The sequence below is a fragment of the Entelurus aequoreus genome, linkage group LG06 (genome assembly GCF_033978785.1).
Source record: "Entelurus aequoreus isolate RoL-2023_Sb linkage group LG06, RoL_Eaeq_v1.1, whole genome shotgun sequence".
Lineage (NCBI taxonomy): Eukaryota > Metazoa > Chordata > Actinopteri > Syngnathiformes > Syngnathidae > Entelurus > Entelurus aequoreus.
The window spans coordinates 19,417,202-19,434,386 of record NC_084736.1 but is presented as its reverse complement, the minus strand read 5'-3'; the positions used below and the strand labels follow the sequence as shown (position 1 = coordinate 19,434,386).

Genomic DNA, 17,185 nt, shown 5'->3' with positions numbered 1-17,185 from the left:
CTCTTTTCTGCAGATCTTTAAGGCCCACCCCTTGATTCTCAACTACAAACCTCTCAACACCTCAAACCCCTTCTACCATGAGGTCACCAATAACACCGTCAACAACACCAGCAATGGGACAATCGCCGTGGCGTTGGAGCGGCCGGCCTATCCTAACACCGCCCTGCTGTCCATGTGCCTCATGCTGGGCTGCTTCTTCATTGCCTATTTCCTGCGACAGTTCAAGAATGGCACTTACCTGCCCGGCCCGGTAAGAAGCCGCCTGAGATCACACAGGACCACCGTTCAAGAGTCCTGTCTCCCCCGCTAAGTCTTGTCGGGTATTCTCTTCACAGCTGCGACGCATGATTGGAGATTTTGGTGTCCCCATCGCCATTTTTATCATGATAGCTGTGGACATCAGCATTGAGGACACTTTCACTCAGGTGAGTGATGACTAGGAGTGTAAACAAAAAAGATTTTCATAATACTCGCGATTCTTATTTTAAAGGCCTACTGAAATGAAATGTTTTTATTTAAACGGGGATAGCAGATCCATTCTATGTGTCATACTTGATCATTTCGCGATATTGCCATATTTTTGCTGAAAGGATTTAGTAGAGAACATCGACGATAAAGTTCGCAACTTTTGCTCGCTGATAAAAAAAACCTTGCCTGTACCGGAAGTAGCGTGACGTCAAAGGTTGAAAGGCTCCTCACATTTCCCCATTGTTTTCAATGCAGCGAGAGCGATTCGGACCGAGAAAGCGACGATTACCCCATTAATTTGAGCGAGGATGAAAGATTTGTGGATGAGGTACGTGAGAGTGAAGGACTAGAGTGCAGTGCAGGACGCATCTTTTTTCGCTCTGACCGTAACTTAGGTACAAGCTGGCTCATTGAATTCCACACTCTCTCCTTTTTCTGTTGTGGATCACGGATTTGTATTTTAAACCACCTCGGATACTATATCCTCTTGAAAATGAGAGTCGAGAACGCGAAATGGATATTCACAGTGACTTTTATCTCCACGACAATACATCGGTGAAACACTTTAGATGCGGAGCTAACGTGATAGCATCGGGCTTAAATGCATATAGAAACAAAAGAAATAAATCCCTGACTGGAAGGATAGACAGAAGATCAACAATACTATTAAACCATGGACATGTAAATACACGGTTAATGCTTTCCAGCCTGGCGAAGGTTAACAATGCTGTTGCTAACGACGCCATTGAAGCTAACTTAGCAACGGGACCTCACAGAGCTATGCTAAAAACATTAGCTATCCACCTACGCCAGCCAGCCCTCATCTGCTCATCAACACCCGTGCTCACCTGCGTTCCAGCGATCGACGGTGCGACGAAGGACTTCACCCGATCACCGATGCGGTCGGCGGCTAGCGTCGAATAGCGCGTCTGCTATCCACCTCAAAGTCCTCCTGTTTGTGTTGCTGCAGCCAGCCGCTAATACACCGATCCCACCTACAACTTTCTTCTTTGCAGTCTTCATTGTTCATTAAACAAATTGCAAAAGATTCACCAACACAGATTTCCAGAATACTGTGGAATTTTGAGATGAAAACAGAGCTTTTTGTATTGGATTCAATGGCGTCCGAATACTTCCGTTTCAACAATTGACGTCACACGCATACGTCATCATACATAGACGTTTTCAACCGGAAATTTAAAATTGCACTTTATAAGTTAACCCGGGCGTATTGGCATGTGTTGCAATGTTAAGATTCCATCATTGATATATAAACTATCAGACTGCGTGGTCGGTAATAGTGGGTTTCAGTAGGCCTTTAAACGATTCTTAACCTATTAAAAAAAATTAAAAATGCAGATCATATTGTTGCTGTAGATGCCCACATCTGCTGTACGGGTTTACTTTAAAAAAGAGAAATGTTGGATATTTCTGTAGTTGCCCTATTTGTATTTGTATTTATTGCGTGTATTCCGTCACGTGACTTCTTCCAGGAAGTGAAAAACGGGTGGTGGTCAACCAAGCTAAGATGGCTGTTGTGCAGCAAGCAGCGTGCAAACTGAGTATACAAGAGGCTTAGATCTTCCTGCAAAAAATCAGATGCCAGCAAAAAATCTACCTATGCAATGGAATAGATCCTAATACTTTATCAAAAAAAGATTTGTCGAGTGATATCAAATATTATACATTGGTCGCGTTCCCAGACATATCGAACTATTGTGCTCCAGACATTATTCTACAAGACAAAACGGATGAAAACTTGGAAAGCATGGAGGTCTACAACTTCTTTGTGTGTGGCTGGGCCAAGGAAATTGGTATCAAGACTCTCTCGGATAAATATACAACGTTTTTGCTGGGGTAAGGACACATTTCATGATTTAACTTCGCGTCTACTGCCATGTTTGTTGCTGTTGCACACGCCGTTTACAAGTACACATTTTTTCCCCGTCTTTATCAAAATATAACTATAGATGTTGTCTGTCTATCTGTGTTGGCCCTGTGATGAGGTGGCGACTTGTCCAGGGTGTACCCCGCCTTCCACCCGAATGCAGCTGAGATAGGCTCCAGCACCCCACGCGACCCCAAAAGGGACAAGCGGTAGAAAATGGATGGATGGATGTCAATGTTGTGTATGTGCTGAAAGCTTCATTTATGATTGTTGACTTTGATCAAAAACTTAACTCTTTTAGGTTTTGCTCACATTTGCTTTCTTTTATTTAGAGTCACCGAGTTGGTGCTTTTCGAAACACTCATAGCAAACATGTGTCTTAAGAAATACAAACAATATCAATATAATACTTAAATGGGAAATAATAAACGTTAATATATCAAAGAAAACCTTTAACAAAGTGATCACTGCAAACTCGTGCGTTCTTCGACTCTGCTCCCTTGGCATGGAATGCGTGCTACTTCTTGATTTCCTCTTGGGAAACTCTAAAACAATTTTTTGTCATTTTCGTGATAAAAAACCACACAAATATAGGCCATTTATTTTTTCGGGAATGGCAAAATGGCGCTTGGTACCCATTGAGAACAGACCCTGCTTGACCACCACGCATATTTAATGAGCCGGACATGGCGTCATGTAAAGCCAAGCAATTAAATGTTTGGGTAGAATTTTGTTAACCAAAACCACTTTTCTTTTAAGTAATATTGAAATTGATCAGAGCTGTTTCTCTATTTTATGGAGGAATGTAGGTAATCATAGAACTGGCACCTAATGTTATTAAAAAGTATTGACTTTGAATCATGAATCGATTCTAAATCGAATCGTTACCTCTAAGAATGGAATCGAATCGAATCATGTGGTGCCCAAAGACTCAGCCCTAATGATGACATTGTGTTATGTACAATGACGTGTGGCGCCCCCTATGGATTGTTGTCAGAATGTTAATGTGTCACAGATGCCAGCTAGTGTGGTTGTGCAATAGTACGTTATGTAAATTTCACTTCCTGATGCCTTGCAGAGATACTGCACTTTTTTGGGAATTTTGATTTTCCTTCACAATTCCTACTTATGCATCCTTATTTGTAATATTCTGGTCGTACTACACGGCTAACAATGTAGCTACAGTAATGTGAGTCATCTGTTCCACCCATAAAGCCCTCTAAAAAACCCGGATAACCTAATTTTTGAGTTTACAAACCTTACAAAAGCACATGTTCCAAATAGAACTCACTATAATGCATTAGCACAGTAACATTTAGACATCTGGCATGTTTGGTTCAAGAGGTTTGTCGTGACCTGAATATTACCCAGTATTAGCAATATTGTTATTATTAGAGCTAACAGGAACTATTTTTAGCGGCACAGTGATCACAGAGCGGAAACCAGCTTATGCTGCTGTATTAACATATTGCTGTTGCATTGCCTCTGAGTTGGTAAAAATATATTTTTTGATTATAAATCATGCATTTTTGGGTTTCTTGGTGTTGTTGATAAATGGCTTTCGCTTTGCATAATAGAGTTTTAACTTACAGATGTAGCGACGGACTGTCGTTAGTGGTTTTCTGAAGTGTTCCTGAGCCCATGTGGTGATATCCTTTACACACAATGTTGCTTTTTGATGCAGTACCGCCTGAGGGATCGAAGGTCACGGGCATTGCCGCTTACGTGCAGTGATTTCTCCAGATTTTCTGAAACTTTTGATGATATTACGGACCGTAGATGGTGAAATCCCTAAATTCCTTGCAATAGCTGGTTGAGAAATGTTGTTCTTAAACTGTTGGACAATTTGCTCACGCATTTGTTCACAAAGTGGTGACCCTCACCCCATCTTTGTTTGTGAATGACTGAGCATTTCATGGAAGCTGCTTTTATACCCAATCATGGCACCCACCTGTTCCCAATTAGCCTGTTCGCCTGTGGGATGTTCCAAATAAGTGTTTGATGAGCATTCCTCAACTTTGTCAGTCTTTTTTGCCACTTGTGCCAGCTTTTTTGAAACACGTCGCAGGCATCAAATTCCAAATGAGCTAATATTTGCAAAAAATAACAAGGTTTACCAGTTTGAACGTTAAGTATCTTGTCTTTGCAGTCTATTCAATTCAATATAGGTTGAAAAGGATTTGCAAATCATTGTATTCTGTTTTTATGTACGATTTACACAACGTGACAACTTCACTGGTTTTGGGTTTTGTATTTATAGCGGCGCTGTGATCACAAGCTTATGTGTCAATGTTGACATGATCGAATGATGAGCTGTTTCCTCGTTTCCTTGCTCGTCAAACTTTGTCCATCATAAATCATGCCTCTCACCTGGATAGTAGAAGGATGAGTATGTACGCCGACAAGTTGGTACACTTTGACAGCCAATTCAGACCCAGAAATGGCGAGAACAACACAAAAAAACGCTAAGTTCCACTCTCCTTTTCTTCGCGAGGATAATGAGTCATTTTTCATCTAAATGGGAATATATGAACATCCCAGCAGTCGGCATCCTAATGACAGAAGACATTGTACAGTATGTGATGTTTTGCAAAGTCTGCGGTTAGTAATAATCAGTGATGTTGTTGGGGGGGAAAAAAAGCGAATGCCGTGATGCGTTTTTTAAATTAATGTGCCGCGAATGCTTAAAATTATGAATACGTAAATATTAAATGTTATTATAAATGTGCCTGTTACTACATTACATATATACTCACATCATGTATATAAAACCTTAATGGAGGTGTTTGGCTGTTTTTAAGGGCTTTATTGACAGAATAGAGTACTACCCATTAACTCCATTGTAAGCGGACTTTTAATCGCATTTAATATTTAGAGTGCATTAAAAAAAATACATCCATCCTCATGTCTTTCATAATGATTGGGAGCGATAGGAAAAATACCCCAAAAAAGATCAGTTCCCCACCTTTAAGCATATTTGAGCTAAATTGAACTGCCCTGTTAAAAGCCCGGCGTATATTTAGCGCATCAAATCAGGGGGGAAAAGTCACATCATTGGGTGTCCTGTACTGATTACGCTATAAGGACAAAACTATTTGGACAACCTCGAGCTGGTTTTTTGGGAAGACTTTCTCCAAGACTTTAGAGTGTCTGTATGAATGTGTATCACTTTGCGTGGTCAGAGGTGGCTAAATCTAGTTCTTCCACACCAAACTATGCATCAGTGAACCTTGTTTTGTGCACTGGGAACATAAACTATTCTGTGTGCCAAACTGGCAGCACACAATTGGAAGCATGCACTTGTCCATAATGTCTTGCTAAGATGAAGACTTAGACATCAGGGCTGCACTCCAACCTCTGATTATTTATTTATTTGATGCTCATATTTGTTTATTCCCTGGAAATGAAAGTGACGCTGCTGTCTTGCAGAAACTTTCTGTGCCAAAAGGTGTCCAAGTGACCAACCCCTTGGCCAGAGGCTGGTTCATCAACCCGATGGGGGAAAAGAAGCCTTTCCCAGTTTGGATGATGGCCGCCTCCTGCGTACCGGCGCTGCTCGTCTTCATCCTCATTTTCCTGGAGTCCCAGATCACCACGTGCGTGCGACAAATTGAATTACACCGCAACCTAACACTACGGCTAAATTCCAACCTCCCTTCCTCTGCAGGCTGATCGTCAGCAAACCGGAGAGGAAGATGATAAAAGGGTCCGGCTTCCATTTCGATCTGCTCCTCCTGGTCACCATGGGTGGCATCTCCTCCATATTTGGGGTGCCCTGGCTGAGTGCCGCCACCGTGCGCTCCGTCACCCACGCCAACGCGCTCACCGTCATGTCCAAGGGCCCCAAACCGGAGATAGAAAAGGTGGTGGAGCAGAGGATCAGCGGCATTCTCGTGGCCATCTTGGTCGGTAAGTAGACGTCGCAGGAGCAAACGTTTTGGAATGTTTTCTTTTCAATAAAGAAATGTCCAGTGAAATCTAAGGTCATTTAAGTATTATTTTTGAGGGCTCAAATAACCTTGGGTTACTGAGAAGCAAGTCTGTGCTGTTACAGAAGAAGGAAGAGAGAAAGACAGAGAGAGAGAGACAAAGAAACTTCCAGGCCCTTATATGTGCCTTGGGAATGTGAAGCCAGAGGAGGAGGGGTCGGGGCGAAGTGGCCCATTTTTGGGATGGAAGAGGGAGTATGAGCAAAAAAGACTATCTGACGTTTTGGAAAAACATTGGAAAAGGCAGTAATACAGCATCAATCACAAAAGAAACCCATTTTGAGAGTAACCTTTGCCCAAAAGACAAATACAAGATACATTTTTGATCTCCTCCTCACAACAGTCATTGTCCTATGCTCTTGGAAGGTGGGGGTAGGATCTAAAAAGAACCAAGCAGAGCTATCTCCGCAGGGCCCGAGAAATGCAGCAGGGGTCTATAAAAGTGTCTTACTTTGTATTGTCTAATTCATTTAAGATGAAACAAAAACAACCAACATTAAAATAAATCATGAACAAAAAGGAGCAGAAAGAAGTGAAACCTATATATCGGCCCCCTTTTAGACACAGAACAGGCCAATGCAGTGAAGAGAAGCAATACAACATAAATCACATGAGGACAGTTACTTACATTAAAATTGTTGTAAGACAACAGATGACTAAAATAGTCATTTTGCCACAATAAGGACTTGTATTTGTTTATAACCTCTGTCTTTATCCCAGGTGTGTCTATCTACATGGAGCCACTCCTGAAGATGATCCCCATGACGGCTTTGTTTGGCATCTTCCTCTACATGGGGGTCACGTCCCTGAGTGGGATCCAAATGTGGGATCGGATTCTTCTCTTGATTACGCCCAAGAAGTATTACCCACCGGACGCCTACGCCACCAGGGTACGCATATAACGCCATTTGTGGAGAAATGACAGTTTGGAAGAGGGTTTCCGGTGACAATTTTAGAATGGGACGAATGTGAAGAAAAAAATCTTCATTACAAAACTTAAACTGTAACGTTAGCGATGTTGTTTGCTAACATACAATGATTGGTTGCTAGGCAGAATTTTTGGGCTTAATCTCAATTGCTCCACAGGCACAGTGGCACCCGTTTATGTCAACAACCCGTCAATCTTGACCAACTCCTATAGTCTGGGTCCACCAGGTTCTCTTTCACAAGATGATGGCTTTTTCTGCTTTTTAACAACATAAAATATAAGATCCAAAGAGGTCATTTCAATGCAAAATGGTTAAGTTTATGATGACACGTGTTGTACATTGCTAAGCAACGTGAAACGATAACAAAATAAATTCTGTCTAGTGCCACAGCATTAAAACCATCCATCTTCTTCCGCTTATCCGAAGTTGGGTCGCGGGGGCAGCAGCCTAAGCAGAGAAGCCCAGACTTCCCTCTCCCCAGCCACTTCGTCCAGTTCTGTCCGGGTGATCATGAGGCGTTCCGAGACTAGCTGGGATACATGGTCTCTCCACCGTGTGCTGGGTTTTCCCTGTGGTCTCCTACCGGTCGGAAGCACCCTAAACACCTCCCCAGGGAGGCGTTCGGGTGGCATCCTGAGCAGATGCCCAAACCACCTCATCAGGCTCCTCTCGATGTGGAGAAGCAGCGGCTTTACTTTGAGCTCCTCCCGGATGATAGAGAGCCCCGCCACCCGGCGGAGGAAACTCATTTTGGCCGCTTGTACCCGTGATCTTGTCCTTTCGGTCATAACCCAAAGCTCATGACCATAGGTGAGGATGGGAACGTAGATCGACCGGTAAATTGAGACCTTTGACTTCTGGCTCAGCTCCTTCTTCACCACAATGGACCGATACAAGGTTTGCATCACTGCAGACGCCACACCGATCCACATGTCGATCTCACGATCCACTCTTCCCTCACTTGTCAACAAGACCCCCGAGGTACTTGAACTCCTCCACTTGGGGCAGGATCTTCTCCCCAACCCGGCGATGGCACTCCACCCTTTTCCGGTCGAGAACCACAGACTCGGACTTGGAAGTGCTGATTTTCATCCCAGTCACTTCACACTCAGCTGCGAACCGATCCAGTGAGAGCTGAAGATCCTGGCCAGATGAAGCCATCAGGACCACATCATCCGCAAAAAGCAGAGACCTAATCCTGCAGCCACCAAACCGGATACCCTCAACGCCTTGACTGCACCCAGAAATTCTGTCCATAAAAGTTATGAACAGAATCGATGACAAAGGGCAGCTCTGGCATAGTCCAACCCTCACTGTCAGCAATGCGGACCAAAATCAGGCGGTCCGATACCCCATACTATCTGAGCACTCTCCACAGGACTTGCCGAAGGACACGGTCGAATGCCTTCTCCAAGTCTACAAAACACATGTCAACAGGTTGGGCAAACTCCCATGCACCCTCAAGAACCCTGCCAAGAGTATGGAATTGGTCCACAGTTCCACTACCAGGACAAAAACCACACTGCTCCTCCTGAATTCGAGGTTCGACTATCCTAGCCTCCTCTCCAGTACACCGGAATGGACCTTACCGGGAAGGCTGAGGAGCGTGATCTCATGATAGTTGCAACACACCCTCCGGTTCCCCTTCTTAAAGAGAGGAACCACCACCCCAGTTCCATAGACGGGCCATAATGGTGGAAAGATGCCATACCGTGCTTTGTGTCCTGACTTTGGGAATAATTAGGAGATGAGTGCCAGAGGATCTCAGGGCCCGGGAAGGTTCGTAGAGTAAAAGCAAATCTAAAAGATAAGAAGGCCCAATACCATAAAAACATTTATAAACCATAAGAAGAACCTAAAATTGATCCTGAAACACACGGGGAGCCAATGCAGAGATTTTAAATCTGGTGTAATGTGAGCCCGCCTTCTGGTCTTCGTCGGGACACGTACCGCTGAATTTTGGAGTAACTGTAAAGGGGCAATAACCTTTTTATGAAGACCAGAAAGCAGAGCCTTACAATAATCTATACGACTTATAATAAAAGCATGCATTTGCTTCTCCATGTTGACCCCCCGGGGCTCTGCCACCGAGGAGCTTCTTAACTACCTCGGAAACCTCAGCCCTAGGAATAGGAGAGCCCACCGCGGAGTTCCCAGGCCTCATTGGAAGACGTGTATGTGGGATTTAGGAGATACTCAAAGTATTCCTTCCACCGATCCACAACATTCGCAGTTGACGTCCGCAGCACACCATCGCCACCATACACGGTGTTGACAGTGCACTGCTTCTCCCTTCTGAGGCGGCGGATGGTGGTCCAGAATCGCTTCGAAGCCGTCCAGAAGTAACTCTCCATGGCTTCTCCGAAACTCCTCCCATTTCCGAGTTTGGTCAAAGCCGCACACCGCTTGGCCTGTCGGTACCTGTCCGGTGCCTCCAGAGTCCCATGAGCCAAAAGGAAACGACAGAACTCCTCCTTCAGCTTGAAGCATTAAAAACGTGCACACAAATACGTCCTGTTGAGTGCACAGTAAGCTTCAAAATAAAAGCATGACATCCTGGATTGTACGAACAAACAACTAACAGAAGGCAGCCACTGGAAAAAGTAATAGTAGACCAAAAATCATACTTACAAATGAATGGACCCTGACAAATAATTACAAACTTGCTGACAATATGAAGAAAGTCAATGAGTAAAAATAAATTTTAGTTGCATACATTCTGACGTAATTGGTTGATGGGTTGTTAGGTAGACTTTTTGGGCTCAATCTTAATTGCTCCTTAGGCAGAAAATAAATGTACAGTGGGACTTACAACTTCTCCAAATGGTTTTTGGCTGATGGCTTTTATTGACATAAAATATAAGGTCCAAAGACAAATAGGTGTAAACATTTACTGTTACGCCCCTCCGAGGAAGAAGAAAAACATTTTGTGCCCACACACACACACACACTCTGCCAAGACTATAAATAGAATAATTTGTCTATAAAATTGTTAAAAGTACACCTCTTCATAACATTATACCCTTATTAACATAAAAAAAAGAAAAGAAATATAGCTCAACTTACAACAAAGAAAAACTTTAGGAACATGGTTTTAGTCTGAAACAGAAAATACTTACAGTGCATCACTTTGCCTGAAATTGAATTTTTTTTAATTTTTTTTTAAAACTTTGAACATTTTTGACCGATTTGTTACAGAAAAATAAAATAAACTCAATGAATGATAATACATTCAAATTGATCAGCAACATTACCTCAGAAGCACAATATATAAAACACTTTAACCTACAAAACAAAAACAAATTGAACAATTGGTTCTGGTTTTTTTTAATCCAAATGAGGAAGTCAGGATTAATGGCTAACATGAGCATGACTTGTAGTGTACACCTTTTCAAAATGGGGTTTGAAGCATGATACTGATAAAGCATGCTCCCCGCACAACCCCCACCTTACTATTTGAGAACAACTGGAAAATGTTGACGTGTGTTGTAGTGTTGTTTATTGCTAAGCAACGTGAAACAACAACGTAACTACCGTCTGGCATTAAAACATGCACACATAGACTTCCTGTTCAGTGTTAAGCAAGCTTCAAAATAAAAGCATGGCAGTATTACCCTGGATTTTACCAACAAAATGTGCCACGTGGAAAATGGGTGTTGGGAGTTTTACTGTAGTTTTTAATTTATTAGACCTTGGGAGAATATGAGATAAATTGGTTGTTGGCGTGGTTTTTTTAAATCCATTTGTCCTTGTTTGGTTTAGGTTCTTCGTGATTTTTCTAAATGAGGAAGTTTTAATGGCTAAAATGAGCACGTTTTGTAGCGACAATTAAAGTTTTTCCAATATATATATATATATATATATATATATATATACATATACATATATATATATATATATATATATATATATATATATATATATATATATATATATATTGGAAAAACTTTAATTAAACTTTCCAATATATATATATATATATATATATATATATATATATATATATATATATATATATATATATATATATATATATATATATATATTGGAAAAACTTTAATTTTCGCTACAAAACGTGCTCATTTTAGCCATTAAAACGTCCTCATTTAGAAAAATCACGAAGAACCTAAACCAAGCAAGGACAAATGGATTTAAAAAACCACGCCAACAACCAATTCATATCATATTCTCCCAAGGTCTGTGGACAAAGTCACAGGTAAAGGTGCATTTTTGGTTTTGGTCGTGTCGACTTCACTGGTTCCACTGAATGTGCCTGCCACTTCCTGACTAAAACAATATGTATGTACAATCACTGCTCTGTATTAAATGTAAAATACTACCTAATGCAAGTCCGCTGTGCATACACGTTGCACCTGCGTGTGTTGTGCAGGTGTCCAGCATGCGGATGCACCTGTTCACGCTGATCCAGCTGGTGTGTCTGGCCGTCCTCTGGGTGGTGAAGATCAGCCCCTTCTCCCTGGCGCTGCCCTTCATCCTCCTCCTCACCGTGCCCCTGCGCATGGTCATGACCGGCACACTCTTCTCTACTTTGGAAATGAAATGCGTACGTACAAAAATAAAGATTTGTACTATTAGATACCTGTGTGACACACGTTTAATTAAAACAAGTGTTTATTTGTGTTGCAGCTGGATGCGGATGATGCAAAGGTGAAAATTGAGGAAGATGTCGGTGAGGACGTGTACAATGAGTCTCCATTGCCGTGAAGAAAAAAAAAGTTTGGGTTTTAAGGTGAATTCTATGGTATCGATTATTCAAAAAATAATAATATTGGATATCTTCAAAAACAATGTTTACTTATCTGTTTATTTTGAAATGTTGCAATCACTATCTATCCCTTTAGCCTAATGATTAAGTTCAAATGAAGTTATCTCACATTATTCTCCAGTTCCAAGCTTTCAGGTAGTGTTAGTTTTGTGATCGTGTTCTTCTTTATATTAGATCTTTGAAATGTGAGGTAAAATAACTTGAACGCATCCTTTCTGTCAGGTTTTCATGTTGTGTGAACAAATGATCAGCGTATTTTCATTCCCTTGCAAAAAGATGTTTGCCTTCTGTGAGTTTTAAAAGGTGTTTCCTCTATCTAGTTGAGTATAGTATGAAGATATATTCCGTTATATCTGATTTTAATTCATGCTTTTGAGCCGTATTTGGAAGATTGTGTGTGTGTGTCAATGCTTTTCATGAGACTCAGTGGTGAAATAATAAGATTTACCTGGTGCTGCCTATTTAAAAACAATAAAACATTTATACAACTTTGTTTAGTAATGTCTGTGCAAAATAGTATTGTATATGCTTAGGATTTTACAACAAAATAAAACCCTGCTGTTAAAATGTCAGTGTTTTATTTTAAAAATCACTGTACACAAGTACAGTTCTGTAACTTTTTATCGAATAATTTCGACTTGTTTCATGTCTTACCTCACGGTTATAACTTTTTTGTCATAATGTTGACTATCTCTTAATTTAAACTTTATATTTCATAATTAGGATTTATCTCAAAATGTTGACTTTTTATCCTATGTTTGTTATTTTTGGAGGGCTCAATTACGATTTTGTATCTCATAATTTCGACTTTTTATCATAATTATGTCTTCATCTCACAATTATGACTATTTATTGTAGGTCATAATTTCGACTTTTCATCTCATAATTACTTTTGTCTCATATTTTCGTAACTCTTTTCATAATTACGATTTTTTTTTATCCCATAATTAACTCATCTCATAATTTCGATTTTTTTTTTTTTTCTCATAATTTCGAGTTTTTAATCTTATAATCATGACGTTGTATCTATTGATTATGACTATTCCTATGAAATTGTATCTCTTAAATTCGATTTTCTCATGATTATGACTTTCAAAGTTCAACATTTTTTCCATCATTTTTAAGTTTTATTATTTCGACTTTTTAGCTCATAATCATGACTTCTTAGTTCATAATTATGATTTAGCTTTGGGGATTTTTCGTGGCGGAAACGGGCTTCCATAGTTATGTAATGTTCAATAACCATACGTAAACCCTCGTCCATGTGAGTGCCGCTTAAAAACATCATAGTCCATTTGGTTAAAGTTGCAATAAGTTTGACGAAATGATGACTCAAACGTCGTGTATTCTTTTGGAAAGACTTCATTTATTCCAAACGTTAAAAAAATGCACATCAAAGCGTTTGGTTACAAATTCGATAAATATAATCCAACAGCAAGCGAACGCATCACTATTAAGCAAGACCCAAAGCCTGTGAGCCGTTTGTTTTCCTCACCAGACTGACACGATTGGACAGCCTGGGGTTCCGCCCACAAACACACAAGGTGGAGTTGGAAAAAGAAAAAAAAACATGCTGATCTAATATGAAGCTGTCAAACAGTGCGACCACATTTTAGAAAACGAGCATTCCCTCTACGTGCAAAGGCACAGATATTCATATATAAACATCAGTAGACAAGTGACATTAAAATGTTTTTTAAAGAATCAAAAGTCTAAATATGACATTAAAATTGGAATGTTATGTCAAACGGTGTTAACTTGAGGCGTTGAAGTCGGATGCAGTTTGTCCGATCAAAGTGTGCTAACAACGGCAGTGGAGCAGACATGGTCGCCCCCCCTCCTCCAGATGTAAACGCCATGTCTGCGCTTGGGAAACAACAACGGCGGCCGGCGCACGCTCCGACAACATGGAGGACGTCTCGGCGTAGCGAAATGGTTGGGTGGGGAGTAGGAAGCTGCTGCGCGTTGACTGGAGGGAGACGGCGAGTGAGATGGAGGCGGGGGAAGAATCATCTCTGCGGGGACTGGAGCCGAGGACCGACGGCGCAGTACTGGCGATCGTTCAACCCTCCCCTTCTTCCTCCACAACGACGCCGAGGCTCACGCCGAGCAGTAAGGTAAGCCCAGCGCGACACGTTTGCGCCATAAAAAAATAATCACAAACGAGCGACTCGAGTCGCCAAAGTCGGCATAAGTGTGTTTTTAGACGTGTGGAAACGCGGGTCGGTCGGAAGCCCCTTTGTACTCGCTCGACACGCTACGACGGTGGGGAGGCTGCAGACGAGGGGCGGCCATAGCCGTGCTTCTTGTCCTCTGCGGCGGGTGGAAGGTTCTCGACAACAAAACCCCGCAGGTAACGCGAAATGTTAGTGGAATTACTTTCAAAATGGTGGCTGGAGCAAATCCCCTTCAACAAAATCGAAGCTATATTTGGGTTACATGCGGGAGGGAAGGGGCGAGCGACGCTCTCCTTGCCGAGACCTCCATGCGGCAGTTGGGAGAACAGCCAGCCGCCCCTCTCGGTTAGCCATCAGGGATCTTGGTTTAATATCTCACCGCCCTCTCTCTCCCCCTCCTCTCTCACCGACTAGACCCGGACTGCCGACCACGGAGCTCGGAAAACCCGCCTTCTAGACCTCGTTGGTGCTCCTTTTTTTTGGACAGCCCCGCGTGGTTGACTTTTTCAGCCGTCGTTTCGTCGCCGAGCAGTGCGCCATTACTGGACCTTGTCACGGTAGGTTGGAGCCCAAGCATGGCGGACCCGGAGCTTGTTTACGGAGCGTCGTTCCTACTAGCTTATCTCACAAATGGCTTCAGTTCGTTGCAGTAAACCAAATGTTTTTTTTATTTAGCAGTTGGTCTTTGTTGCTTTACCCCCGCGATGTTTATGTACATTATGTTTAAAAATAACATTGCATTTGTAGTGAGCAATACGTGTTATATTTTTGCTCAATGGTTATTATATGGACTTTATTTACATGTTGGTGTTAAATATACATTTCAAACCCTCAAAAACAGCCGAGCTTCATGTCGACCTAAATGCCGCCATTGGTCGACCTGAACGCCGCCATTGGTCGCGAATATGCCCCAAAGCTCTCGCTTCGTATCGCCTTTCTTGTTTTACTGTGTTCTGGTGAGCAATGAAAAGTTCAAAATGGTTACGTTCGGATTGAAGGCCAGTACCGAGGAGTTGGGTGTTTCAGGGTGGCAAAGCCGGAGCCATGAAGGAAGGACACGACGAACAACACGCAGCCGCCATCATGGATGCACTACTCGGCTACGCCTCGCCGAAGAATGTAGCTGGGTTTTTGTTGTTGTTGTTGTAATAAAAAAAACAAGTCGTTTTTAAAACACCACAAAACACGTAATTTGTAAGCGAGAATGAGTGGTCATTGTCTCCCCGGCACAAGTCAACATTTCAGGATTCGGGGGCTCGCAGTTCGGCACGGCGGAGCAAGATTCCCAACCATGGGGGTGATGAGGCTCCGAGTGGCGCAGTGTTGACTGCAGTGCTTCCACGCCGCCATTGCTCCCCCTTCCGCGGATCCCCGTGGTCAGCTGGTCGCCTCGAGCTGCCTGTCCTCCTTCCGTGGATCCTCCCCAACCCACGCTGCTCCGAAATCCTCCATTAGACGAGCTCTGCCACGGCCGAGAAAATGGTCGCTCCGGCGAATCCCATTACGGTGCGGGTGGGTGGGGACGGGGATAGAACCGTAGCGACACGCCAAATTCCTCCTGGGTGGAATTAACTCGACGGGGTGCGAGCTAGCTGTGGTCGTCGTTAGCCTTCCGCGGTGTTATTTGAGATTGGAAGCAGTCACCAGCTATCACCATGCAGCGTAAACGTTCAAGGGGCGGTGTAATGAATATAACCCATTATGTCGACGCACATTCCAATTCCTCCCTTTGGAATCACATCGCATTCATTTGAACATTTTATTACCACAGACAAACCACTTTTATTCCAATCTTGCATTTGTCCAAGGAACTTTGATTTGCATATTTGTTGTTTATTGTTTTTTGACATAAAACCACGATTTTTAGTAACTTTAGTTTGTTTCCCCCCCTCCCCCCAGACTTTAAAGGTATCCCCCACAAATGAATGGAAGCATGGATGCAACATGCCAAGACCAAGGTAACGAACTACACAATTATTTGTCAATAAAGAACATGTTTGCACTTGCCCCTACATGCCCGAAAAGGAATAGCAAGAAGCAGAGTTTATTTTAATCCTACCCCCTTCTCCCAAGCTTCAGCATACTGGGGCTGCAGCGATTTATTATTTTAGTCATAGAGTAATCTAATGGTTAGTTTGTTCGATTAATGGAGTAATCGGATAAAACACAGTTTGTAGCTTCAACGTGTATTTGAGGAATTTAAAAAAAAAATCTACTTGCCATAAACCTTATTTCACTTTCTATTTTTACGGTACCTTATATTTATGATATTTGATTTTTTTAGTTGTATTTACTTTTTTACATTCTGTTAACCTTATTTCACCTTTTATTTATTGTGTTTTACCTTATATTTACAGTCTCTCTTTTAGCTTCTTTTTACTTTTTTTTATGTATTTTATTTTAGCTTCTATTTACCTTGTTAGCTTTGTTTACTTTTTTTTTAACCTTTTTTACCTTTTATTTACTTTCTATTAGCCTTTTAGCTTATATCAACCTTACTTTACCATAAATCTTTTAGATTCTATTTACCTTTTTTTACATTTTTACCCTCTTGACCCTTTTTACCTTTTATTTACTTTCAGTTTACTCTTTACCTTCTTTTAGCATATTTTACCTTCTAATTAACTTGTTTTACTTTCTGTCATCTTTTATTGACCATCTTTTACTTTCTATTTACCCTTTACTTTCTATTAATTAACTATTTAACTTGTTTTACCCTTGTTTACTTTCTTTTAACCTTTTACTTTCTATTTACCCTTTACCATCTTTTACCTCTATTGAACATTTTTTACTTATTTATGTGGGCCAAATTTTTCTGTTACACCCAATAATAGGGATGATACTCGAAACCGGTTTTCCCGGTTGTTCGATAAGAAAAGAACCGAGTCCTCGGACTCGAATCCCTTTTTGAGAACCGGTACTCGTTATCGAGACCACTATAGTAAAGA

General features: G+C 41.7%; 2 protein-coding genes across 8 annotated transcripts in view; both read left to right on the top strand.

The window, feature by feature from the left end:
* Nucleotides 1-12,616, top strand: part of slc4a1a (solute carrier family 4 member 1a (Diego blood group)) — a 28,399-nt gene extending 15,783 nt beyond the window's left edge. For both annotated transcript variants that reach the window (XM_062050176.1, XM_062050175.1), the window contains exons 16-22: nt 14-250; nt 336-425; nt 5,786-5,952; nt 6,024-6,265; nt 7,066-7,235; nt 11,665-11,838; nt 11,922-12,616. In XM_062050176.1, the coding sequence (XP_061906160.1) occupies nt 14-250; nt 336-425; nt 5,786-5,952; nt 6,024-6,265; nt 7,066-7,235; nt 11,665-11,838; nt 11,922-11,999 (1,158 nt within the window). In that variant the 3' untranslated portion in view covers nt 12,000-12,616. The remainder of the gene's footprint in view (nt 1-13; nt 251-335; nt 426-5,785; nt 5,953-6,023; nt 6,266-7,065; nt 7,236-11,664; nt 11,839-11,921) is intronic.
* A 1,075-nt stretch (nt 12,617-13,691) lies between these two features.
* ubtf (upstream binding transcription factor) overlaps nt 13,692-17,185 on the top strand; it is a 28,796-nt gene continuing 25,302 nt past the window's right edge. For 2 of the 6 annotated variants that reach the window (XM_062050174.1, XM_062050169.1), the window contains exons 1-2: nt 14,545-14,794; nt 16,137-16,195. In XM_062050174.1, the coding sequence (XP_061906158.1) occupies nt 16,159-16,195 (37 nt within the window). In that variant the 5' untranslated portion in view covers nt 14,545-14,794; nt 16,137-16,158. Of the gene's footprint in view, nt 14,414-14,544; nt 14,795-15,588; nt 15,744-16,136; nt 16,196-17,185 lie in introns of those variants that run through there. The other 4 variants (XM_062050170.1, XM_062050171.1, XM_062050173.1 and 1 more) reach the window with 4 other exon arrangements.